Source organism: Macaca nemestrina, chromosome 7 (genome assembly GCF_043159975.1).
Source record: "Macaca nemestrina isolate mMacNem1 chromosome 7, mMacNem.hap1, whole genome shotgun sequence".
In the NCBI taxonomy this organism is placed as follows: Eukaryota; Metazoa; Chordata; class Mammalia; order Primates; family Cercopithecidae; genus Macaca; species Macaca nemestrina.
In genome coordinates this window covers 151,190,599-151,217,598 of record NC_092131.1, presented here as the reverse complement: position 1 = coordinate 151,217,598, position 27,000 = coordinate 151,190,599, and the positions used below count along the sequence as shown (strand labels likewise).

General features: G+C 38.1%; 1 protein-coding gene across 1 annotated transcript in view; it reads left to right on the top strand.

Annotated features, from left to right (window-relative positions):
• The window catches only part of LOC105490420 (adaptor related protein complex 4 subunit epsilon 1), a 90,420-nt gene that overhangs the window by 39,421 nt on the left and 23,999 nt on the right, over positions 1–27,000 (top strand). Inside the window, exons 14-15 of the mRNA XM_011756024.3 lie at positions 6,413–6,715; positions 16,187–16,301. Of these exons, the coding sequence (XP_011754326.2) occupies positions 6,413–6,715; positions 16,187–16,301 (418 nt within the window). The remainder of the gene's footprint in view (positions 1–6,412; positions 6,716–16,186; positions 16,302–27,000) is intronic.

Genomic DNA, 27,000 nt, shown 5'->3' with positions numbered 1-27,000 from the left:
CTGGTAAATAATCCACTTTCGAGCTCATGTGTGGTTGTCAGAATTCATTTTCTTGTGGCTGAGTTTTTGTGACTGAGGGTTTCACTTTCATACTGTCAACTGTCAGCTGTCCTTAGCTGCTAGAGCTGCTTTCAGTTTCTTACCATGTGGCCTACCAACAGGGCTGCCTGCTTCATCAAAGCCAGTAGTGGAGATCATTTTTTTTTCAAGACAAAGGTCACAATTTTATGTAATATAATCACATGTAATTGCATACAGCTCATCACCTTTATGTATTCTTTCTTGTGCACATAGGTGAGTGTTTCTTTAGGGGAGATTTAGAGAAGTGATATGGTATGCACATTTTAATATTTTATAGAATTGCCAAATGTCAGCATGTTAGCTTAAATTTTCCCCAGATTTTTACTTAAATTTTTTCTTTTCTCATCTGCAGAAAAGTTCAAAGACTAAGATATTAAAATATACTTTTTATTTAGCTTTTTCAGTTAAAGAAAATTTTTTTTTTTTTGAAACAGAGTCTTGTTCTGTCACCAGGCTGGAGTACAGTAGCATGATCTCGGCTCACTGTAACCTCTGCCTCCTGGGTTCAAGCAATTCTCCTATCTCAGCCTCCTGAGTCGCTGGGATTACAGGTGCATGCCACCACTCCTGGCTAATTTTTGTATTTTTAGCAGAGATGGGGTTTTGCCATGTTGGCCAGGCTGGTCTCGAACTCTCCACCTCAGGTGATCCACCCGCCTCAGCTTCCCAAAGTGCTGGGATTACAGGTGTGAGCCACCGCACCCAGCCCAGTTAAATACTTTTAACTACATTTGTTTTACTATATCTGCATCTATAGGTATATCTAGGTCTACGTATATACAGTTTGTTTTGCTGAGCTGTTTAGAATTGAATTGCAGACATTGTGGCACTTCACCCCTAGAACCTCAGCGTGAATCTTCTATGAACGACATAACTATAAAACTGTTATCATACCTAAGAAGTGTAAAGAGGCCGGGTGCGGTGGCTCATGCCTATAATCCCAGCACTTTGGGAGGCTGAGGCGGGCAAATCACGAGGTCAGGAGATCGAGACCATTCTGGCCAACATGGTAACACCCCGTCTCTACTAAACATACAAAAAATTAGCCAGCCGTGGTGGAATGCACCTGTAGTCCCAGCTACTCGGGAGGCTGAGGCAGGAGAATCACTTGAACTCAGGAGGTGGAGGTTGCAGCGAACCGAGATCGTGCCACTGCACTCCAGCCTGGGCGACAGAGCAAGACTCCATCTCAAAAAAAAAAAAAAAAAAAAATGAGGATCACAAATTGCCTTTACTTGTGTCTCTTTAGCCTTTTAAAATTTGTAATGAACCCCACTTTCTTTTGGTTTTTATGACTGATTTTTTTGTTTGTTTTGGATGACTGCTGTTCACTTGTAGAAGGTCCTACATTCTGGATATCTGATTATTTTTGTTCAGGTTAAACATTTTTAGTGAGAATACTGCCTAGGCAATGTTGTGTATTTCCTACTGTATCATATCAGGATATATATAATGTCAGTTTGTCCACTTATTGGTGATTGTAAGTTTATAAGTTTGGGTTAAGATGGTGGCCTGGTGCGGTGGCTCATGCCTGTGATCCCAGCACTTTGGGAGGTGGGAGGATTGCTTGAAGCCAGAGTTTGAGATCAGCTTGGGCAACAAAGTGAGACCCAGTCTCTACCAAATGGAGAAAAAAAAAGAAGGTGACCTCCAGATCTTTGCATTGTAAAGGTATCTTTCCTTTTTGTAATTTATAACTAATTTGTCAGGTGATTCTATCAGGCTATGCAAATATCTTTTCCTCATTTATCTTCAGTGGCTTTAGTGTTGATGATCCTTCCTGAATTGATTATTGGTTTTGTGGCCATTAGTTTTTTTTGTCCATGAATGTGGCATGTCACTCCACTTAATTTAGATTGTCTTTTCTTTCTTTCTACAGCGTACAGGTCATGTACAGTAGGTCTCCTTATCTGTTGTTTTGCTTTCTGCAGTTTTAGTTACCTGTGGCCAGTCATGGTCTGAAAATATTAAATGGAAAATTCCAGAAATCAACAATTTATAAGTTTTAAATTATGTGTTGTCCTGAGTAGCATGATGAAATATTGAGCCATCCCACTTCATCCTGCTCTGCCCCACCTGGGACCTGAATCATTCTTTGTCCAGTGTATCCATGCTGTATACACTACCTGCCTGTTAGTCACTCAGTAGCTGTCTAGGTTTTCAGATGAACTGTAGCATTATTGCAGTGCTTATATTGTAGTAACCTTTATTTACTTAATCATGGTCCCACAGCACAAGAGTTGTGATGCTGGCAATTTGGATATGCCAAAGAGAAGCTATAAAAATGGTTCCTTTAAGTGAAAAGGTGAAAGTTCTTGACTTATTGAGAAAAGAAACATATGCTGAGGTTGTAAAATTCTACAGTAAGAAGGGAAATTGTCTCTGTGAAATTGTGAAGAAGGAAAAAAAACTCCTGTTAGTTTTGCTGTCATACCTTACACTACAAAAGTTATGGTCACAGTGCATGGTGAGATCTTAGTTAAGATGGAAAAGGCATTACATTTGTGAGTGTAAGACATGATCAGAAGCATTTTCCAATTGATGGCAGTTGGGTTCAGTACTATTTTCGGATTCAGGCATCCACAGGGAGTCCTGAAACCAATTCCCTTTAGATGCAGAGGGCCAACTGTATATACAAATACAATAGATTTTGTATTTTGAGCTTGTAATCTACAGTCTTGCTGAACTAACTTAATAGTTCTAGGAGTGTTCTTGTAGATTTCTTGAGACTTTGTTGAGAATTTTATCTAGTGTCATGAGGGCTATTGGTCTGTAGTTTTCATTTTTGTGGTATTCCAGTTTTGGTATCAAAGTAAATACTAGTTTCATAACATGACTTGGGAATGTGCCCTCCTGTTTTCTGGAGGAATTTGCATAAAGTTGCTGTTAATTTTCCTTTAAAAATTTGGTAGAATTTTCCAGTGAAACCATTTGGACTTGTAGATTTTTAGGGGAGTTATTAAATTACAAATTCAATTTTCTTAAAGAAAAATCTCTTGACTGAATTTTCATTCAATAGTTCAGTGTTTTTTTTTTTTGTTTGTTTGTTTTTTGGTTTTTTTTCCCCCTTGGGACTTATCTTTGAGTCATGGATTATTCAGAAAAGTATTGTTTAGTTTCTGAGTGTTTAGAAAATTTTCTGTTATCTTTCTGTTACTGATTTCTAGTTTGATTTCATTGTGATTAGAGAAAATACTATGTATGATTTCAGTTCTTTCATATTTGAGGTTTGTTTTACAGTTCAAGGCACAGTCTATCTTGGTATATGTTCTGGGTTGCTTGAAAAGTATCTATTTTGCTTTTTCTGTGTGGTGTGTTCTGTAAAGTCTGTTGTGATGGTGTTGTTGAGTTTTTCTATATCCTTGCTGATTCTTGGTCTAGTCCTATTAATTGTTGAGAGAAGGCTATTGACCTTTTCAGTTCTGTGGCCTACACTGACACTGTGAGGGGGTGGCTTGCTGAACAGTGGGGAAAATCCTGATTCCATCAGGTTTCCACTGACACACTCCCATCAGAGAAAGGCAGGGGCACTGCATTTCTCCTTAGTGGAGGTGAAGTGCAGGCTCCCTGCCCAGTCTCTACTGACACTGCAGGGGAGTAGGCCTCTCTACAGCTCAGTGGGGATGAAAGTCCTGACTCCTCACTCAGCCTTCTCAGTTCCCACCCTGCTGGGGAGTTTGCGGTACCTCATGTAGCCTGGTGAGGGTAGAAGTCTTGATTCTCTACTCTGCCTTTGCTGGTATGGGTGGGGCTGCAGATTTTTCTGTGTGGTATTTGGCTGGAGTAGGAGGGTTATTGTCTGAAAGTTTTCTGTCCTCTTGGCTTATTGACTAGAGGGCAGGCTCCTCTTGGGGCTTTTTGTCTGTGCCCATTTGCATTTCCAGGTTTCTGGCTCTCCATATCCAGTCTGGGGTAAATGAAACAACAGATAATCTGCTGTATGTTTTATATATAATATCAAGGGTTTTTAGGTATACTTAGCAGGAAGAATAGGGATAAATACGTCTTCTCCATCTTCCCCGAAGCAGACATCCATTACCATTGATTTTTGAACTGGTACTTTTGTTACCTGTTCTTCTGGAGCTACCTTCCATTTTTTCTAAAACCACCTAAAAATAATCATACTGTTTAAGGATTGAACTCATTTAGTGCTATTTATTTTTCCTTTTCTTCTCTTCCTTCTTGCTAGCTATACATTTTCCCTTGCCTATCACCCAGCCTCCTTTTCTTGCTGGTACCGATATTATACCAAAGACATGAAATTATTCCATAAACACCATTTAGGAAAGCGTAATAGTCCATTCTCACGCTGCTATGAAGAAATATCCGAGACTGGGTAATTTGTAAGAAAAGAGGTTTAGTTGACTCACAGTTCCACATGGCTGGGGAGGCCTCAGGAAACTTAAAATCATGGCAGAAGCCTCTTTACAGGGTGGCAGGAGAGAGAATGAGGCTGAGTGAAGGGGGAAGCCCATCATAAAACCATCAGGTCTCGTGAGAACTTACTCTCACAAAAGCAGCAGGGGAAACTGCCCCCATGATTCAGTTATTTTCACCTGGTCCTGCCCTTGACATGTGGGGGATTATTACAATTCAAAGTGAGATTTGGGTGGGAGCACAGAGCCAAACCATATCAGAAAGATTTCATACTTCCTGAATTATCAGTTTATTAATGATTCTAAAATAAGAAAACTTGACCCCTTTGTAGGCTTTGAGACAGGTGCTTCACTTACTCATCCTGCAGCTCTCAGCCCCTCGCGGGAGGGTGAGCATGCAGGTGAGTGGGTGCGGGAGGCAGAGGGAGTGCTTTTGGGCTCTGGCAGGAGCAAAACTCTGTGTGCGCCCCATGGCAGCATCTAGTGGGGAGTACCTGCGACTCCTGAAGCCCCAGTGAGCGTGTTACACTGCTCTTTTAGCTCTGCCATCAGCAGACAGCTTAAGTGTTAACAGCTCAGTGGGCCCTTTTGTATCTGCGCTCACTCCTGAGCTCTTGTCTGGTGTCCAGGAAAAATGAGGTCACATGAATGAATTGAAGGATAATAAATGCAGGGGATTTTGTTGCCGGTGAAAGTGGCTCTCAGCAGGAGGGGGAGCTGACAGGGGGACTGGGGCGGCAAAGGTAATGTTCTCCAGAAGTCCAGCCATCTCTGGCTGGATTCTTCTTTGAAGTTATGCTGTCAAGCTGTCCCTCTGAAGTAAAGCCGCTTCTCTCCGACATCCAGCTGCTTCTTCCTCTATGCTGGCTGAGTCTGGGGTCTTTATAGGCACAGGATGGGGCAGGGCAGGGCAGGGTCATGGGTGGTTTAGGAAAAGGCAACATTTGAATGGGAAAATAGGGATATGGATATAAGTTCTCACTTTGGGCCATGGTTTCAGGCTTTTTGGCTTGCGGGTGGGGCTTCACCAGGGACCCCACCCTTTTCTGCCTAGAATTTCTCTGCCTCCTGTCCCTATCCGTTCTTTCACTTACAGGATTGTATGTCACCTAAGTTAGATGTGTGACACAGATAAGCGTTTCTTCTCTTTTTTTTTTTTTGAGATGGAGTCTTGCTGTGTTGCCCAGGCTGGAGTGCAGTGGCGTGATCCGAGCTCATTGCAACTTCTGCCTCCCAGGTTCAAGCGATTCTCCTGCCTCAGCCTTCCGAGTAGCTGAGACTATAGGCGTGTGCCACCACATCTGGCTAATTTTTTTATTTTTACTAGAGATGGGGTTTCACCATGTTGGCCAGGCTGGTTTCGAACTCCTCAGGTGATCCACCCGCCTCGGCCTCCCAAAGTGCTGGGATTACACGCATGAGCCACCGTGCCTGGCCAATAAGTGTTTCTTAAAGTCTCTTCTGTTAACTGTCTACATCAGAATCAGCTGATGCATATTCAAATGTATATCCTTGGGGACCACAGGCATACTAAATCAGAATATCTGGGGATAAAGCCTAGAAATCTGTATTTTTATGAAACACTTTAAGTGCCTCTTACTATGTAGTAAACACCATCATTACATGAGAATCATCATTTAAATGCTTACTGGAAAATAATAACAGGATGTGATAGTGCTTATGAAAACCAACAACCAACTCCAGAAGTTCAGAAACTTGTAAAGGTATCCTGCTTTATATATTGTTAATGACAATGGTGGGGAAAACCATTTTGAATTATTGGTATAATTTTGAACCTAAAATATACAGTTGTGTCTTTAATAATTTTTTCACCATGAGAGGATGTTTAATCTACTTTAAATTCACTCTAGCAGTAGGCACTTTGTTTAGATTTGAGTATAGTCTACTGTATAACTTGATATTTCTATATAAGTATCACTTTGTTTTATTTACAGGTATTAGGGGAATATTCCTACCTCTTAGATAAGGAAACGCCAGCGGAAGTTATAGCTAAGCTCTACAGGTTACTTATGAATGACTCTGTGTCTTCAGAAACAAAAACCTGGTTAATTGCTGCTGTGACCAAATTGACACCTCAGGCACACTCTTCTGATACAGTTGAGAGATTAATCCATGAATTTACCATATCTTTGGATACTTGTATGAGACAACATGCATTTGAATTAAAACATTTGCATGAGAATGTGGAACTTATGAAGAGCTTGCTTCCAGTTGACAGAAGTTGTGAAGACTTGGCGGTAAGACATTGGTGTTCCATCTTTTTAAAAATTGCGTTGTCATTAAATATAGAGTAATTCTTGCATTTGTGACATATCAGGAATATATCAAAATGTGGTTTCTGCAGCATTTAAGGTGAATGTTGGAGTTCTTTCTCACATTAGTATGACGGAATCTGAGAGCTCCCAGCACTTTGGGAAGCTGAGGTGGGCGGATCACCTGAGATCAGGAGTTTGAGACTAGCCTGACCAACATGGAGAAACCCCATCTGTGCTAAAAATGCAGAATTAGCTGGGCATGGTGGTGCATGCCTGTAATCCCAGCTACTCGGGAGACTGAGGCAGGAGAATTGCTTGAACCTGGGAGGCAAAGGTTGCAGTGAGCAGAGATTGCACCATTGCACTCCAGCCTGGGCAACAAGAGTGAAACTGTATCTCAAAAAAAAAAAAGATTCAACCTTAAAAAGGTCTTCACCAAAGCACATTATAGTCAAACTGACAAAAGTCAAATTATAAAGAGAGATTTCTAAAAACAGCAAGAGAGAAGTATCAAGTCATACATATAAGAGTATCCCTATCAGACTAATAGGGATTTCTTAGCAGAAACCTTATTTTATAGGCAAGGAGAAAATGGGAAGATACACTCAAAGCATTGGGAAAAAAAACCCAGAAACTGCTAGACAAGTAAGTATACTATACACAGCATAAAGGAGAAATAAAGTCTTTCCCAGACGGGTAAAAACTGAGGGAATTCATCCCCACTAGACCAACCCTAAAAGAAATGTTTGAGGGAGTCTTACATCTGGGAGTGAAAAGATAACTTCCAACATGAAAACACATGAAAGTATAAAACTCACTGGTAAGGCAGATACACAACTGAGAAAGAAAAAGGAATCAAATATTATCATCACACACACAAAATCCATAGAGGTAAACAGTGAAAAAGGAAGAAAGGAAAAAAATGTATAAAACAATCAACAAAATGACAGGAGTAAGTCCTCGACTATCCATAACAACCTTTAATGAAAACAATTTAAAGTCCCCAATTAAAATATATAGGCTGACTGAATAGATAACAAAACAAGATCCAGCTGTATGCTGCCTATAAGAAACTCACTCACCTGTAAAGATGAAGGGATGAATAAAAATAACCATGCAAAGAGAAACCAAAAGCATGTAAGAGTAGCTAATGTTATATCAGACAAAATGGACTTGGAAAAAAATATAAAGGAGACAAGAAATGTCATTATGTAATGATGAAGGGATCAGTTCACCAAGGGCATATAACATTTGTAAATACATATGCACCCAACACTGAAGCAAATATATATAAAACAAATATTATTGAAGCTTAAGAGAGAGGTAGAACCCCATACAATCATAGTTGGAAACCTTGACACATCACTTTCAGATTAAGACACATCATCTAGACAGAAAAATCAACAAAGAAGCGTCAAACTTAATTTGCATTCTAGACCAAATGGACCTAACAGATATTTACAGAACATTTTATTCAACAGCTGCAGAATACACATTCTTCTCAACACATGGAACATTCTCCAGGACAGACCATATGTTAGGCCACAAAAAAGTCTCAACAATTTGAAAAAATTAAAATCATAGCAAGTATTTTCTCAAGCTGCATATAATAAAACTAGAAATCAATAATAAGAGGTACTTTGGAAACTGAACAAATATATGAAAATCAAAACAATATATTTCTGAGTGACAATTAGGTCAGTGAAGAAATAAGGAAATAAAAACTTTTCTTGAATCTAATAAAAATGGAAATTCAAACACAACTTACCAAAACCTATGTAATATGGCAAAAACAGTGCTAAGAGGGAAGTTTATAGCAATAAACACATGTATCACAAAAGTAGAAGGATTTCAAACAAACAACCTTATAATGCACCTCAAGGGACTAGAAAGGAAGAAGAAACCAAAGTCAACATTAGTAGAAGGAAATAAATAGTAAAGATCAGAGCAGAAGTAAAAAAATGGAAACTTAAAAAAGATACAAAAAAAAAATCAATGAGATAAAAAGTTGGTTATTTTGAACAATAAAATTGATAAACTGCTGACTACACTAATCAAGAAAGAGAGAAGATTCAAATAAGTAAAACCAGAAACAAAAAAGTAGCCATTGCAATGGCTACCACAGAAATACAAATGATTATTAGAGATGATTATAAACAACTGTACACTAACAAACTGGAAAACCTGATGGAAACAAATAAATTCCTGGACACATCTACCATGATTGCACGAGGAAGAAATAGAAAACCCGAATGAATAGTGACATTGAATCAGTAATGGTAAGTCTCCCAACAGAGAAAAGCTTACGAGACGACTTTACAAGTGAATTCTAGCAAATTTATAAAGAAGAACTAGCACCAACTGTTCTTAAACTAGTCCAAAAAAATTGAAGAAGAGGACATTCTTCCTAACTCGTTTTATGTGGCCAGCATTACCCTGATACCAAAACTAGACAAGGACACAACAACAACAACAACAAACTATAAGCCAATATCCCAGATGAACATAGGAGCAAAAATTCTCAACAAAATACTGGAAAACTGAATCCAATAACACATCAAAAAGATAATACACTATGATCAAGTGGAATTTTCCCAGAAATGCAAGGATGGTTCAGCATACACAAATCAATAAATGTGATACTTCATATCAACAGAATGAAGGACAAAAACCATATGATCATCTCAATAGATGCAGAGAATTCATTTGGTAGAATCCAACATCCCATCATGATAAAAACTCACAGGAAATTAAGCATAGAAAAAGCATACTTAACATCATAAAGCCCATATATGACAAACCCAAAGCCCATATCACAATGAATAAGGAAAAACTGAAGGCACTTCCTCTAAGAATTGGAAAAAGGCAAGGATGCCCACTTTCATCACTCCTATTCAACATAGTACTAGAAGACCTAGCCAGAGCAATCAGGCAAAAGAAAGAAATAAAGGGATCTAAATTGGAAAAGAGGAAGTCAAATTGTCCCTTTTTGCAGATGACATGATCTTACATATACAAAAACCTAAAGACTCCAACATAAAGTTCTTAGAACTGATAAAAGAATTCAGTAAAGATTCAGGATACAAAATCAACATACAAAAATCAGTAGCATTTCTATACACCAATAACAAACTAGCTGGAAAAAAAAAAGTAATGCCATTTACAACAGCTACAAAAAAAAAAAAAAAAAAAAAAAAAAATACAATACTTGGAATAAATTTAACCAGGGAGGTGGAAGACCTGTACAAGGAAAACCTCAAAACGCTGATAAAAGAAACTGAAGAGGATAGAAACAAATGGAAATACATCTCTTGCTCATGGATCACATGAATATTGTTAAAATGCCCATATTACTCAAAGCAATCTATAGATTCAGTATACTATCAAAATACCAATGACAATCTTCAGAAATAGAAAAAACAACCCTAAAATTTGTAGAGAACCACGAGACTCTGAATAGCCAATACAATATTAAGCAAAAATAACAAAGCTGGAGGCATCACACTACCCAATTTCAAAATACACTACAAAGCTGTAGTAACCAAAACAACATGGTATTAGTATGAAAAAAAGACATACAAACCAATGGAACAGAGAGAACCCAGAAAAAAAATTCGTGTATTTATGACTAACTGATTTTCAGTCAAAGTGCCAAGAATATATACTGGGGAAATGACAGCCTCTTCAATAAATAGTGTTGAAAAGCCTTGATATCAGCATGCGGAATAATGAAACGAGATCCCTATCTTTCACCATATAAAAAAATCAACTCAATGAATTAAATAATGTAAGATCCAAAACTATAAAGCTACTAGAAGAAAACTTACAGGAAATGCTTTAGGACATTGGTTGAGGCAAAGATTTGTGGCTAAGACTTCAAAAGCACAGGCAAAAAAGGCAAAAATGGCAAATGGGACTGTATTAAGGTCAAAAGCTTATGCACAGCAAATGATACAATCAATAGAGTGAAGAAACAATCTGTAGACTAGGAAAAAATATTTACAAACAAGGGACTAATATCCAGAATATATAAGGAACTCAATTCAACAGCCAAAAAAGAAAAAAAAAATCCCATTTAAAGGTGGGCAAAGGTCATCAACAGACATTTCATGGCCAACAGGTAAACAAAAAAATGCTAAACATCACAAATCATCAGGGAGATGTAAATCAAAACCACCATATTATCTTATTTCAGTTACAATGCCTATTATCAAGGAGACAAAAAATAACAAATGTTGCCAAGGATGCAGAAAAAAGGAAACTCATGCACTGTTAGAAGGAATGTAAGTTAAGATAGCCATTATGGAAAATAGTATGGAGAGTTTTCAAAAAAAAAATTGAACTACCGTAAAACCCAGCAATCCCACCCCTGAGTATTTATCCAATGGAAAGTAAATCATTATTTCAAAGGTATACCTGCACCCCCATGTTCCCTGCAGTACTATTCACAATAGCCAAAATATGGAATCAACCTAAGTGTCTGCCAATGGACACATGGATAAAGAAAATATGGTATGTATACACAACGGAATATTATTCAGCTAAGTAATATCCTAGCAACATAGATGGGACTTATTTCACTATGAAGTAAAATAAGCATGGCACAGAAAGTCAAATATTACATGTTTTTATGCACAGGTGGAAGTTAAACATGTGCATCTTACGGAGGTAGAGAATAAAGAAGCTCAAAAGGGTCGGGGGACAGGGAAGAAGAATGGTTGGTTAATGGTTAGTAAAATACTTAGATAAGAAGAGTAAGTTCTAGGGTTTGATAGCACAGTAGGGTGACTATAGTTAGTAATAATTGTGTATTATTTGTATGTTTCAAAATAAAGAGAAGATTTGAAATGTTCCCAACACAAATGATAAATGTTAGAGGTGATGGATATCCTAAATACTGATTTATGTATTACACATTCTATGCATGTATCAAAGTATCATATGTACGCCAGATATGTATGTCTTAAAATCAACAAATAAGAGAAATTCCTGAATTATTCTATATTAAGAGACTGTCACAGGATATAAATATCTTCACTGCAGTTCTCCAAAAGAGATACTCTTCTTCCTATTTAGAATCAGTACTGGATTCAACCTGGCCAGGTTGAATCTCTTTGAGGCTCTTTTGAGCTTCCTGCATATGGATGTCTGTATCTCTTGCAAGACTTGGGAAGTCTTTAGCTATTATTTTTCAATTAGGTTTTCTGTGCCTTAGCCCATTTTGTCTTTAAACTCTCAAAATCCAAATATTTGTTTGCTTTATGTTGTCTCATATGTCACATATGCTTTCTTTATTCTGTTTTATTTATTTATTTTTGTCTGGTTTATTTCAAAGACATGTCTTCAAATTTGGAGATCCTCCCTTCTCAATCTAGTCTATTGTTGAAGCTCTTGGTTATACTTTTTATTTCATTCATTGAATTCTTCAGTTCTAGGAGTTCTGTTTGTTTCTTAGAATTTTTGATGTCTACCTCTTTGTTGAATTTCTCATTCAGATCATGAATTGTTTTCTTGATTTATTTTTGTTTTGTTTTTCTGTGTTCTCTTGTATCTTTTGAGTTTCCTTAAGATCATTATTTTGATTTTTTTTTCAAGCATTTTATAGATTTCCTTTTTTTGGGATCTGCCACTGGAGAGTTACTGTGTTCCTTTGAAGGTGTTATATTTCTTTGCCTTATTTTTCTTGTGTCCTCACATTGACATATGTGTATCTGGCATCATAGCAGGTGGTTCTAAGTTTATGGATTCTCTTTCGTAGGGAAAGACCTCTCCCTATAGATGTGTCTGTGGTATTGGTTAACAAGGTGCTTGGGCTTTGATTCTGGATGGGCACAGTAGTATGATTTCTACTACTGTGAAATGATTTCTTCAACTATAATTATAATCAGTGATGTCTGTGAGTTCCTCAATGGTGATATGGTTTGGATCTCCTGCCCAAATCTCACGTTGAATTGTAATCCCCAGTGTTGGAGTTAGGGCCTGGTGGGAGTTGTTTGGGTCATGAAGGCAGATACCTCATGGCTTGGTGCTATCCTCTTGATAGAGAGTGAGTTCTTGAGAGATCTGGTTATTGTAAAGTATAGCACCTCTCCCCCAACCACACGTGCGCATGCGCACACGCGCGCGCACACACACACACACACACACACACACACACACACACACCCCGGACTCTCCCTTTGGCTCCTGCTTTCACCATGTGATGTGCTTGCTTTTGCTTTACCCTCCTCCATAAGTAAAAGCTTCCTGAGGCCTTACAAGAAGCTGAACAGATGCCAGTATCATGCTTCTTGTACAGCCTGCAGATCCGTGAGCCAATGAAACCTTTTCTTTTCTTTTTTTTTTTTTTTTAATAAATTACCCAGTCTCAAGTGTTTCTTTATAGCAGTGCAAGAATGGACTAATAGAATGGCTTAGGCTGTGGTTGTTAGTGGAGGCTGTAGAAAGGCTTTGTTGAGGATAGAACATTAGGTGAATTGATCCTTGTGTACCACTGATAGCAGTGGTTGGCTGGGCATACTGGTTGTTAGATCCCTGGGCAGTGTGTATGAGTCCTGGCAGTGGCAGGATTGGGTGTGCCAGTCCTTGGGCCTCCAGAGGTGGCATGCACACATGCCGGTGGTGGCAGCAGTGGGGCGCACACAAATTGATTTTTAGTAGCGATTCATGAATTGGGCAATATCTCATTAGCATTATTCCACACTTCCTCCTTGATTTGTATTAGCATACTGGTTTATTATAAGCTATATTGCAGAGGATACAGAGGAAGGAGATGCATAGGGCAAGCTATGGAGGAAGGTTCTCAGAGCTTTTATACTCCCCGTGGCCATGCCACTTTTCAGGAACCTCCACATGTTTGGCTATCTTCTTTTAATCTCCTTTGAAATTCTGTGTCATTTTATTCCTCCTCTATTTGAGAATCCAAAAAAAGTGGTTTTCCCTTTTATTTTGTCTATCTATGTGTTAAAATCTTTACCATTTTGGACCCTGATCACCCACCTTTTAGTTTCCCACCTACTTTTTGCCACCACCCCTTTTAACCTAAAGTTCTCACTTAATACTCACTCTCTTTATTTCATATCATGATCTCCCTCAGGTGTAAATTAGAAAACTTTTTTTTTTTTTTTTTTTGAGATGGGGTCTTGCTCTGCCACCCAGGCTGGAGTACAGTGGCGTGATCTCGGCTGACTGCAACCTCTGCCTCCCAGGTTCAAGTGATTCTTCTGCCTCAGCCTCCCGAGTAGCTGGGACTGCAGGTGCGCGCCACCATGCCTGGCTAATTTTTTCTGTAATTTTAGTAGAGACAGGGTGGCACCATATTGGCCAAGCTGGTCTCGAACTCCTGACCTAGTGATCCACCCACCTTGGCCTCCCAAAGTGCTGGAATTACAGATGTGAGCCACTGTGCCTGGTCTAGAAAACTTTCAAAGGTAATTAGAATTATTCAAATTAGTTGAGAAAGAGAAAAAAGGGTAATATTTCCACTAATTTTGACTCAGATTTTCATGGCTTGTATTCATTTTGAACATTTCTTCATTAGTTCTTTCAGTAGTTCCTCAAGGGCAGAGGCCTTGCTTTAGTATTTGGTGGGCATTCCAAAGATGTTTATTGAAATGATGAATGAATATGCTACACATAGTATTATACTAGGGAGTAACTACACTTCCCTTTTCCTCCAATAAAAGATAATGATGTTGACATAGCCTCATCTCAAGAATCTTTTTTTTTTTTGAGATGAAGTTTCACTCTTGTCACCCAGGCTGGAATGCAATGGCACGATCTCGGCTCACTGCAACTTCCTCCTCCCAGGTTCAAGTGATTCTCCTGTCTCAGCCTCCCAAGTAGCTGGGATTATAGGCATCCACCACCACGCCTGGCTCATTTTTGTATTTTAGTAGAGACGGGGTTTCACCATGTTGGTCAGGCTGGTCTCGAACTCCTGACCTCAGGTGATCCGCCCACCTCAGCCATCCAGAGTGCTGGGATTACAGGCGTGAGCCAGCACGCGCAGCCTAAGACTCTTATTCAAGCAAAACCTTTCCAGATTCAGAGAGTGAGGTGCCATTTTTATGTTTGATAATTATTTGCTATTCTAAATTATCTGAGCTATTTGTATATACTTGGCTAAATCAGGAGAGGCAAATCTTTGCTTTCTGAGGTCATCACTGCTCTCTCCACTTGTTTATTGTTTTTGTTCATCTCCTTCTTTTCTCCTTTCCCTGTCATTCTTTCTTCATCTCTTATTTATTCATTAAAAATTATTCTCCTAACACTTTTCCTGGTGAAATTAAGTAATTTTCCATAGTTTTGTGAAAAATAATTTTCAGTTATATTAGGATATTTAAATCAAAGGCACTGTGGGAGGCTGAATAATGGCCCTTGCAAAGATGTCCATGTCTTAATCTCTGGAATTTGTGCTTGTCCTTAAACATTAAAGAGAACTTGGTAGATGTGATGAAATTAAATATTTTGTGATGGGGCAGTTATACTAGATTATGTAGCTAGGCATGATATAATCACAAGGATCCTTATAAAAGTGAAATGAGGTTACAGAGGAGAAGGCAAAGAAAAAACAAAAGCAGAGATTGGAATGATGTGGCCACAAGTCAAGGAATGCTGGCAGTCTCTAAAAGCTGGAAGAAACAAGAAACGGATTCCCCTGGTACATTCAGAAGGAAGCAGCCCTGCCAAAGCCTTGATTTTAGCCCCTGCAGCAGGAAACCACTACAGTTACCGTACCTCATAGTATATATGTCTGTTTCTTCTGGTGGGTTACAGTTCTGCTCAGAGTAGGAACTGTGTCTTCCTTTGTCTCAAGTATAGAACCTAATAGGATGCTGTAACATATTTGATGCTCAAAAATATATTCTTCACTGCAGTGAAATTAATAGTAAGTGCAAATGATTTATATTGTTAGATTCCTAGGCAGGTGATCTGATTATAGATGTTTCGGAAAGCTAGAGAGTTGGGTAGCATTTTCATTCATTCATTCATTCATTCATTCATTCATTCATTCATTTTTTGAGATGGGGTCTTGTTCTGTCGCCCAGGCTGGAGTGCAGTGGCACAGTCTCGTCTCACTGCAACCTCTGCCTTCCAGGTTCAAGCAGTTCTGCTGCAGCCTACCGGGTGGTGGCTGTGCTGGGACTACAGGTGTTTGACCATACCCAGCTAATTTTTTTGTATTTTTAGTAGAGATGGGGTTTTGCCATGTTGGCAAGGCTGGTCTCAAACTCCTGGCCTCAAGTGATCTGCCCATTTTGGCCTCCCAAAGTGCTGGGATTACAGTCATGAGCCACCGTGCCTGGGTGAGGTAGCATTTTTAGAATTGAAGTTTTCATTTCTCATTTAGAATTTTTAAAAATATATATGGGCTAAAATTATTTATGTGACTGTATAATCTACTTAGGATAAATGTATTTAATTCCTAATTTTTGCTTAATTTTAATATAGGTAGATGCTTCTTTATCTTTTCTGGATGGTTTTGTGGCTGAAGGACTCAGTCAGGGTGCAGCGCCTTACAAACCTCACCATCAACGCCAGGAGGAAAAGCTTTCTCAGGAAAAAGGTAATTTTTCATGGATTTGTGTTAAGCTAGAGTGTAGGGATGTAATTTTTGATGTTATAGTCATATAAGTAAATAAATAAAGATAATTACTTTCTATTATTCCTCTTTTAATGATTCACTTGTGATTTGTTTGCCCTGACTAGGTTTTCAGATACCCAGAGGAAAAAAAAGTTAGCCAAGAGATATTCCTGAAGATATAGGCTGTCTATCCACAAATACCTAAGATATGGTAGTCATACTGGAATTTATTTATTTATTTTTTTGAGACAAGAGTCTTGCTCCGTCACCCAGGCTGCAGTGCAGTGGCACGATCTGGGCTCACTGCAACCTCTGCCTCCCAGGCTCAAGCGATTCTTGTGCCTTAGCCTCCCAAGTAGCTGGAATTACAGGTGGGTGCCACCACACCCAGCTAATTTTTGTATTTTTAGTAGAGATGGGGTTTCACCCTGTTGGTCAGGCTGGTTTCAAACTTCTGGCCTCAAGTGATTGTTGACCTCCCAAAGTGCTGGGATTACAGCTATGAGCCACTGCAACTGGCCATTATACTGAAATTTTGAAGAACTTTTTTTGTTTTGAATAATATATTTATTAACATAAAGATCTTTATGGGAAACTTTTTTTTTTTTTTAAATTTAAACTTTTTAGTTCAAGGGTACAAGTGCAAGTTTGTTACATAGGTAAACTTGTATCATGGGGGTTTATTGCTCAGCTTATTTCATCACCCAAGTATTAAGCCTGGTACCCATTAGTTTTCCTGATCCTCACCCTGCTCTCACCCTCCACCCTCTGAAAGGTCCCAGCATATGTTGTTTCCCTCTATGTGTCCATGTGTTTTCATCATGTAGCTCCCACTTTTACGTGAGAACATGCAGTATTTGGTTTTCTGTTCCTGCATTGATTTGCTAAGGATGGCCTCCAGCTCCATCCATGTCCCTGCAAAAGACATGATCTCATTCTTTTTTATGGCTATATGAAAAAAGTTGAAGGTAGGAGTATCATGTTGTTCACTGTGCTGGTAGGCTGACACATATTAGTCTGAGCATATCTGTGGAAAGTTTTCAGAAAACAACCCTGGTTACTATGGACTAGTGAGTTTCATTTTTATTTTGAGCGGTCTTATATTTATTTATTTATTTTTAAATTTTATTTTCTTAATTGACAAATATACATATTCATGGGGAATATAGTAATGTTTCAATCCATGTATAGTGTTCAGATAATAGTAATTAGCATATCCATCATCTCAAACATGTATCATTTCTTTGTGTTGAGAACATTCAATATATTTCTTCTAGTTTTTGAGACTATGTAATACTTTATTGTTAAACTATAGTAATTCTGTAGTGGTGTAGAACACTAGAACTTATTTCTTCTATCTAGCTGTAATTTTTTATCCTTTACCTTATTCTTCCCTTTCCCCCTACCCTTCCTAGCCCCTAGTATACTGTATTCTAATTTTTACTTCTATGAGATCAACTTTCTTTTTTTTTTTTTTTTTTTTTTTTTTTTTGAGACGGAGTCTGGCTCTGTCACCCAGGCTGGAGTGCAGTGGCGCGATCTTGGCTCACTGCAAGCTCCGCCTCCCGGGTTTTACGCCATTCTCCTGTCTCAGCCTCCCGAGTAGCTGGGACTACAGGCGCCCGCCACCTCGCCCGGCTATTTTTTTGTATTTTTTAGTAGAGACGGGGTTTCACCGTGTTAGCCAGGATGGTCTCGATCTCCTGACCTCGTGATCCGCCCGTCTCGGCCTCCCAAAGTGCTGGGATTACAGGCTTGAGCCACCGCGCCCGGCCGAGATCAACTTTCTTTAGTTTCCACGTATGAAAGAGAACATGTGGTGTTTAACTTTCTGTTCCTGACTTATTTCACTTAATATAATGTCCTTCGGTTTCATCCATGTTGCCATGAATGACAGGATTTCATTTGTTTTTATGACTGAATAGTATTTCACTTTGTATATATACTACATCATTTTCTTTATCCATTCATCTGTTGTTGGACACCTAGGCTGATTCCATATTAGGTTGATTCCATATCTTGGCTACTTTGAATAGCGCTCTGCAATAAACGTTGAAGTGCTAGATAATTCATTCAATGCTGAGAGTGCAGTGTTTTGAAGCCCCCAACTATTACTGAATCAGGGTCTTTCTCTTCTTTAGGTCTAATATTTGCTTTATATATTTGGATGCTCTGGTGTCAGGTACATATATATTTTAATTGTTACATTCTTTTTATGAATTGATCCCTTTATTGTACAGTGTCTTTCTTTGTCTCCCTTTACAGCTTTTAACTTAAAATCTGTTTTGTTTGTTATTAGTATAGTGACTTCTGCTCACTTTTGGTTTTTGTTTGTTGGAATATCTTTTTCCAACCGCCCATTTTCAGTCTGTGTGTCTTTAGAAGTGAGGTGAGTTTCTTGTAGGCAGTGTATTGTTGAGTCTTGTTTTTTTAAAACCCAGGCAGTGATTCTATGTCTTTTAAGTGGGGGAATTTGATCCATTTACTTTCAAGGTTATTATTGATGGGTGAGGATTTGCTGCTATCATATTATTGATTGTTTTCTGGGTATTTTACATATGCTTTGTTCCTTACTTGCTCTCTTATTATTTTTGCAGTTGGGTGGTTTTCTTCAGTGACAGAGTTTGATTCCTTTCTTTTTCTTATTTGTGTATCAGTTCTACCAGTGAGTTTCATAGTTTTGAATGTTTTCATAATGGTAGTTATTGTCTTTTCACTTCCAGACTCCCTTGAGCTTTTCATGTAAGGGGTGGTCTACTGCTAATGAATTTCTTGGTTTTGGTTGTCTGCGAAAGATCTTATTTCCCCTTTATTTCTGAAACATAGCTTTGCTGGGTACGATATTCATGCTGTTTTTTCTTTTTTTTTTCTTTTAGTACTTTGAATATATCATCCCCTTTTCTCCTGGCCTCTAAGGTTTCTGCTGAGAAATCCAGCTGTTAGTCTAATGGGGATTCCCTTATATGTGACTTGAAGCTTTTCTCTTGCTGCTTTCAGAATTCTTTGTCTTTGACTTTTGACAATTTGACTAAAATGTGCCTCAAAAAGGACCTGCTTGGGGTTGAATCTATTTGGGATTCTTTGAGCTTCCTGGACTAGGATGTTCTCTCTTCCAAGACTTGGAAAGTTTCCTGCTATTATTTCATTAATTATTTTCTTCACATTTTCCCTTCTCTTCTCCTTCTGAAATGCCCATAATACAACATTTATTTGCTTAATGGTGTCCCATAAATCCTGTAGGCTTTCTTAATTTTTTTAAAATTCTTTTTTCTTTGCTTTTTGTCTTCCTGTGTTATTTCTAAAGACCTGTCTTCAACTTCAGAAATTATTTTTTCTGCTTTCTAATGTGTTGTTGAAACTCTTGCATATGTATTTTATTTCATTTATTGAATTCTTCAGCTCTAGGATTTCTGTTTGGTTCTTTTTTGTGATATCTGTCTCTTTGTTGAATTTCTTGTTCAAATAATGTATAATTTTCCTGATTTCATTGAATTATCTGTCCGTATTCTTTTGTATCTCACTGAGTTTCCTTAATATTGTTATTTTAAATCCCTTTTCTGGAATTTCATATATTTCCTTATGATTGAGGGTCTGTTACTAGAAATTTATTATTTTCCTTTGGTGGTTGACATGTTTCTTTTTTCATGGTTGATTTGTTCCTATGTTGATTTGTATGAATCTGGTGGAAAAGTTGACTCAAGTTTATGTAGTAGAGTTTGAAGGGAAAGACTTATTTGTATAAATGGGTTTTGGAGTATAAGTTCAGTAGGGTACTAAGGCCTTGGTGGTGGACATGTAGTGTCGTCTTTATGTAGTTTTTTTCTTTCTTTCTTTCTATCTTTTTTTTTCTTTTGAGACAGAATCTCGCTCCGTCACCTAGGCCGGAGTACAGTGGCACGATCTTGGCTCACTGCAACCTCTGCCTCCCAGGTTCAAGCAATTCTCCCATCTCAGCTTCCCAAGTAGCTGGGACTACAGGCACACGCCACCACGCCTGGCTAATTTTTGTATTTTTAGTAGAGACAGGGTTTCACCATGTTAGTCAGGCTGGTCTCAAGCTCCTGACCTCAGGTGATCCACCTGCCTCAGCCTCCAAAAGTGCTGGGATTACAGGTGTGAGCCACTGTGCCTGGCCATGTAGTTTCTTTACCTGTAATCTGCTCTAGCGGTATTCGTGAGTTTCTCAGTGGCCCAGGCTGAGTTTGTGGTGATGGTGGTGTGGCTTTGCCAAGGGCAGGCTTCCCAGGCTGTTTTCAAGTCATGGATATGTGCATGTACACAGTGAGTCAACCAACTTGGGTTCTGGCTTACTGAGTTTGGGGCCATGGAGCTGTTACCCTGACTGGGAAGCATGGGCATGTAGTTGCCTAGCCAGCCTGGGGACACGTCTGCCAAGAGTAGCCTATGGGGCTCTTTCTTAGGCTTGTGATGTGGGTGCAAGGCTGTTTGGCCGGCCTTGGAGATGGGGGGCATGTCTTCTGAGGGTAGCCCTATGGGGATGTTTCTCTCACACAGGACATAGCTGCATGACTGTGAGTAGTCTAATATTTCTTAAGTGTATTAGAATTCTTCATTCAACAAAATATCTGATGATTTAAGTTAGAAACAGTTAATAAAGGAAAGAGTAACTTTGTACTTAAGAAATGCAGCCTGTTAGGAAAATACATCTGTCATGATTTTGGTAAAGGGGAAATCATTGAGTTATTTGGATGGTAGAAGGGAAGTATGCATATGAATAAAGGGAGATCAGTGAATAAATATATTATCTGTTTATGAGTTCAGAATGTCAATACTGAAAAATTCAGTGCTAAAAGGTTTTTCTTTTTTTTTCCTATTTGTCCTTTAATGATTTTGTTTAGTACTTACTTTCCAGGCTGTGTGCTAGGCATATTGAGTTAAGACAACAACTAAACTGTTGATCCTAGAATGAGACCAAAAAGTTATGAACATTATTAATAGGCTTGTGTTCTCTTTCTCCAGAAGCATTTGCTCTTTTTTGCCTTTTATCTTCTTAAATTTTTTTGTTATTTTATTTTATTGTGGTTAAGAACCTTAACTGGAGGTCTCCCCTCTTAGCAAATTTTTAAGTGTATAATATGTTATGATTGACTATAGATACAATGTTGTATAGCAGATCTCTAGCACTTATTCATCTTGTTTAACTAAAACTTCATGCCCATTGATTGGTAAGTCCCCATTTCTCTCTCCCCTTAGCCTCTGGCAGCCACCATTCCATTCCTCAATTCTATGAATTTGACTTTTAGGTACCTTATAAAAGTAGACCCATGCAATATTTTTCTGTGCCTTACTTATTTCACTTAGCATAATATTCTTAGGTTTCATCCCTGTTGTTGTATGTTGCAGAATTCCATTGTATATGTGTATGACATCTTCTTTATCCATTCACCTACTGATGAACATTTAAGTTGTTTTCACATCTTGGCTATTGTGAATAGTGCTGCAGTGAACATGGGAGTGCTTTATTTGGGATAAATACCCATCCGGAAGTGAGATTGTTGGAGCATATAGTAGTTGTATTTTTATTTATTTATTTATTTAGAGACAGAATCTTGCTCTGTCACCTAGGCTGGAGTGCAGTAGAATGATCGTAGTTCGCTGTAGCCGTGAATTCCTGGGCTCAAATGATCCTACTGCCTCAGCTTCCTGGGTATCTAGGATTCCAGGTGCATGCCATCATGCCTGGTTAATTTTTATTTTTTTGTAGAGACATAGTCTCCCTAATGTTGCCCAGGCTGGTCTCAAACTCCTGAGCTCAAGTGATCCTCCTACCTTGACGTTGCAAAGCACTGGGATTATAGGCATGAGCCACTGTGTACTGCCTGTATTTTTATTTTTTTGAGGAACCTCCATACTGCTTTCCACAGTGGCTGCACCATTTTGCATTCCCATCAACAACGGGTAAGAGTTCTAACTTCTTCACATCCTTACTGACACATGGTATATTTTCTTTTCTTTGATAATCACCATCCTGACAGGTACAAGGTGATGCCTTATTATGGTTTCAGTTTTGTATTTTCTTGCTAATAGTAACATTGAGCATTTTTTCATATACCTGTTGGCCATGTGTATGTCTTCTTTAGAGAAATATTTATTTAAGTTATTGGCCTATTTGTGATCAGGTTATTAGTTTAAAAAAAAAAAAAAACTATTGAGTCATAGGATTAACATATTTTGGAGGTTAACCCTTACCAGAAATGTGGTTTGCAAATACTTTCTTCTATTCCATAGGTTGCCTTTTCACTCTATTGAGTGTTTTCTTTGCTATGCAGAAGTTTTTTTATTTGATGTATTGCCACTTGTTTATTTTTGTTATTGTTACCTGTACTTTTGGTGTCACATCCATGAAATTATTGTAAAGACCAGTGTCACGAAGCAGCTTTTCCAGCTGGGCGTGGTGGCTCACGCCTGTAATCCCAGCACTTTGGGAGGCTGAGGTGGGCGGATCACCTGAGGTCCGGGAGTTCGAGACCAGCCAGACCAACATGGAGAAACTCCATCTCTACTGAAAATACAAAATTAGCCGGGCGTGGTGGTGCATGCCTGTAATCCCAGCTACCTGAGAGGCTGAGTCAGGAGAATTGCTTGAACCCAGGAGGTGGAGGTTGCGGTGAACTGAGATTGTACCATTGCACTCCAGCCTGGGCAACAAGAGCGAAACTTCGTCTCAGAAAAAGAAGAAAAAAGCAACTTTTCTCTTATGTTTCTTTCTTATGAGTTTTACAGTTTTGGGTCTTAGAGTTAGGTCCTTAATTCATTTTGAGTTGATTTTTATGGATGGTGTAAGATAAAGGTTCCATTTTATTGTTTTGCACGTGAATATTTGGTTTTCCCAATGTTGTTTGTTGAGAAGACTGTCCTTTCTCTGTTGTGTATTCTGGGTGTCCTTGTTCAAAATTAGTTGGCCATACACGCTTGGTGTTATTTCTGGGCTCTCTGTTCTGTGTCTATGTCTGTCTTTATGCCAGTACTATGCTGTTTTGATTATTTAGGTTTGTAAATATATTTTGAAATTGGTAAGTGTGATGCCTTCAGCTTTGCTCTTTTTTCTTAAGATTAATTTGGGTATTCATGGTCTTTTGTGGTTCTTCATTGGTGAATTCTACCAAACACTTAATGAATTAACACTGGGGCTGGGCACGGTGGCTCATGCCTGTAGTCCCAGCAATTTGGGGGGCCATGGTGGGAGGATCGCTTGAAGCCAGGAGTTTGAGACCAGTCTGGACAACATAACTTGACCCTATCTTTACAAAAGAGACACACACAGAGAGAGTTCTTTTCAACCTCTTCCAGAAATTTAAAGAGGAGAGAATATTTCTAAACTTATTTTATGAGACCAGCCTTACCCTGATACCAAAGCCAGACAGAGCCACCACAAAAAAAAAAAAAAAAAAAAAAAAAAAACCCAGAAAACTGCAGGCCAATATCCCTGATGAATATAGGCAAAATACTAGGAAACTGAACTCAAGAAAAGGATAGTACACCATGATCAAGTGGGATTTATCCCAGGGGTCCAAGGATGGTTCAACATCTGAAAATAAATTAATGTGATATCATGTTAACAGAATAAAGGATAAAAACCACACAGTTCTCAGTAAAAGCAGAAAAAGCGTTTGACAAATTGAACACCCTTTCATGATTAAAAAGAAAGTTGATAAACTGAGAATAGAAGGCAGTATTTCAATATAATAAAGGCCATATATGATAAACCCACAGCTAACATCATAGCATGGTACAATGAAAAACCAGAAGCTTTTCCTGAGATCAGGAGCAAAGCAAGGATGCCCACTCGTCTCTTTTGTAGTCAGCACAGTACTGGAAATGTTAGCCAGAGCAATTAAGAAAAAGAAGAGAGGTATTCAGATTGGAAAGGAAAATTGTTCCTCTTTGCAGATAATATGGTTTTATTTATAGAAAACCCTAAATTAGACTCCATTAAAAAACTGTTAGAAGTAATAAGTGAATTCTGGAAAGTTGCAGGATGCAAAGTCAACATGCAAAAATTATTTGCATTTTTGTGCACTAACAACAAACCATTTGACAAGGATATTAGGAAGACAGCCCAATTTATGACAGCACCAAAAGGAGCAAAATACTTAATACTAAACTTAAGCAAGTGAGAAAGTTGTGTTTAATGAAAACCACTGAACATTAATGAAAGAAATCAAACATAGCACAAATAAATGGAAACACATCCTGTGTTCATGGATTGGAAAGCATGTATTCCGTGCAATCCCTTTCTTTTAAGGCTTTTTATATGTTATTTAGCACAGTGATAACTAATGTACTATAAAATTAAACTCTCTTTCAAAGTGTAATCAGTTTCCTCTCATTAACTTTATATATTAATAGAATATACTGGGGGCAAAAGTAAACTTTTGAATTATAATTGCCTAACCTGTGGCTATACTGCATATAAAAGCCTTGTGACATCCAGGGGCCTAGAGTGAAAAGCTCCTGGGTTTCCACAGTGGGAAGTATGATTCAGTTGTCATATTTCCTTATTTTCAGTAATCTGCCATTACTGAAGTTAAGGGTTGGATAGGGAAGGGAAGATAGAGTAGGGAGACTCTTTCCTGGCACTGCCTATTTTCTTTCTTAAAATAAGCTAAATTGCCGACACAAATACAAGAGCCCTGGAATTCCCCAAGCTTATGCAGTCCTTTGCCAAGTACATTTTTTCCCATAGAACCATCATTATAAACGGGATTAAGCTCTCAAACTAGATTCTCCCTCTCTCCTCCCAAATCTATGTGCTTCAAAAGTCCTTTAAAGCAAAATTGAAATTTCAGTAGACTGTTAAGAAAAGGAAATTGGTTTTGGACAAGATATAGCAAGTATTTAATAAATACTTGTAGAAGAAATTATAAAATTATGTATCTTAGAATTGGGATTGGCTATAAGACAAAATAAAGAGTAGGGGGAAGTAGGTATTTTATACATAAAGAGTTAATTCTTGAATCTTTTAATTATCAATCTGTTGTGGTAATCTTTTTTTTTTTTTTTTTAGACAGAGTCTCTCTCTGTTGCCCAGGCTGGAGTGCAGTGTTGCAATCTTTTGGCTCGCTGCAAAAAAAAAAGAATTGCTCTCGGGTTCAAGTGATTCTTGTGCCTCAACTTGTGCCTCAACTAAGTAGCTGAGACAACTGGTGCATGCCACCACACCCAGCTATTTTTGTATTTTTAGTAGAGATGGCGTTTCATCTGTTGCCTAGGCTGATCTCAAATTCCTGACCTTAAGCGATCCGCCCTCTTCCACCTCCCAAAATTCTGGGATTACAGGTGCAAACTACCATGCCAGCCTGTTCTGATACTAATCTTATTTCGGATTTCTATAATCATTTGCAGAGAGTAGTAGTTAAATGTTACTTTAATAAATGATACTTTGATCTTTTAGTTAGAAAAATGAATAAACTTCAGGAAAATATCATGGGATACTAAGAATTAGCAAAAATAGGTGAGATGGTGGGGAACAAACTTTCTTACAAGTTCCCATCAAAAAAAGCATTTCAGAATCAGTGTGGATTATTCTATTAAAATGTTAATAAAATGTGTTATAACTCCAGCACTAGATAACCAGAAATAATAAGGGGAAACAGTATTTACTAATTGGCTTTTAGAAAGCCATGTCAAAGTAAGGTTGCTAGTCTCTCAAAAAATAAAATAACAATAATCAGATAATTAAAGTTAATTATTTAAGAAATTTTAAAAATTATTAATAATAGCTGAGAATGGTTAGAGAAATATACCCAAGTTGTCGGGGTATAAAAGAATTGCAGTACAAAGTATGATAAATGAGTGTGCATATAATTGAGGCCTCTAAAGTATTAATAGTAAGGGATACAAATAGGTTAAATGTTGAATTATTCACTTATGCCCAGGATAGTTTATACTTTATTATGTCTTACCTAGAGTACTTCAGTGGCTCCCAACTCCAAGGACTCTCTGCCTCCAGCTCATGTTTTCTCTTCTGGTGAATTGCCCTCATTCTTCATCTGGCTAAATTCTACATATTCACTAAGTTGCAAGTCAGCCATCTTCTTCCTTCCCTTGGCTCTCTGCATACCATTTTTCTCCTTCTGTTCCACATATGTGCGTGAGCTCTTGCACATGTAGTTAACACTTCAGCATCTTTAGTCCTTTTAGGCATTATCACTGTATGGGTCTTGGGGAGTTTTCACTGAAGAATGAAAATAATGTGGTTTGAACTTTATTTTCAACCTTGAGCCTTTCCAGCCCTTCCTTAGATGACAATCTTAATGCTTTTGACTCGGAATTAATATTTTTTTCTGCTTGCTCTCCAAATACTGTTCCTTTCCATGTCTTTTTTATTCTCTCTACTTTCAAACTTTGTACCTCTAATTTTGAGCTTCTTTCTGCTTTTTGGTTTAAACTCTTTACCTTCAATGTGCATAGAAAACATTTCTTGAGGTATTCACTGTTACTGGAAGTGTTAATGCAGTGGCTAGATGACTCACTGTCACAGATGCTATTAAAAAGATACCACTGTTGGATGGTAAGTGCAAAGGTTTGAATGTGTTTGTCAAAACCCATATTTAGATTTAATTGCCATTGGGATGGTATTCAGAGGTTGGACTGTAAAGAGGTGATCAGGCCATGAGGAATCTGCCTTCGTGAATTGATTAATGTCATTATCATGAGA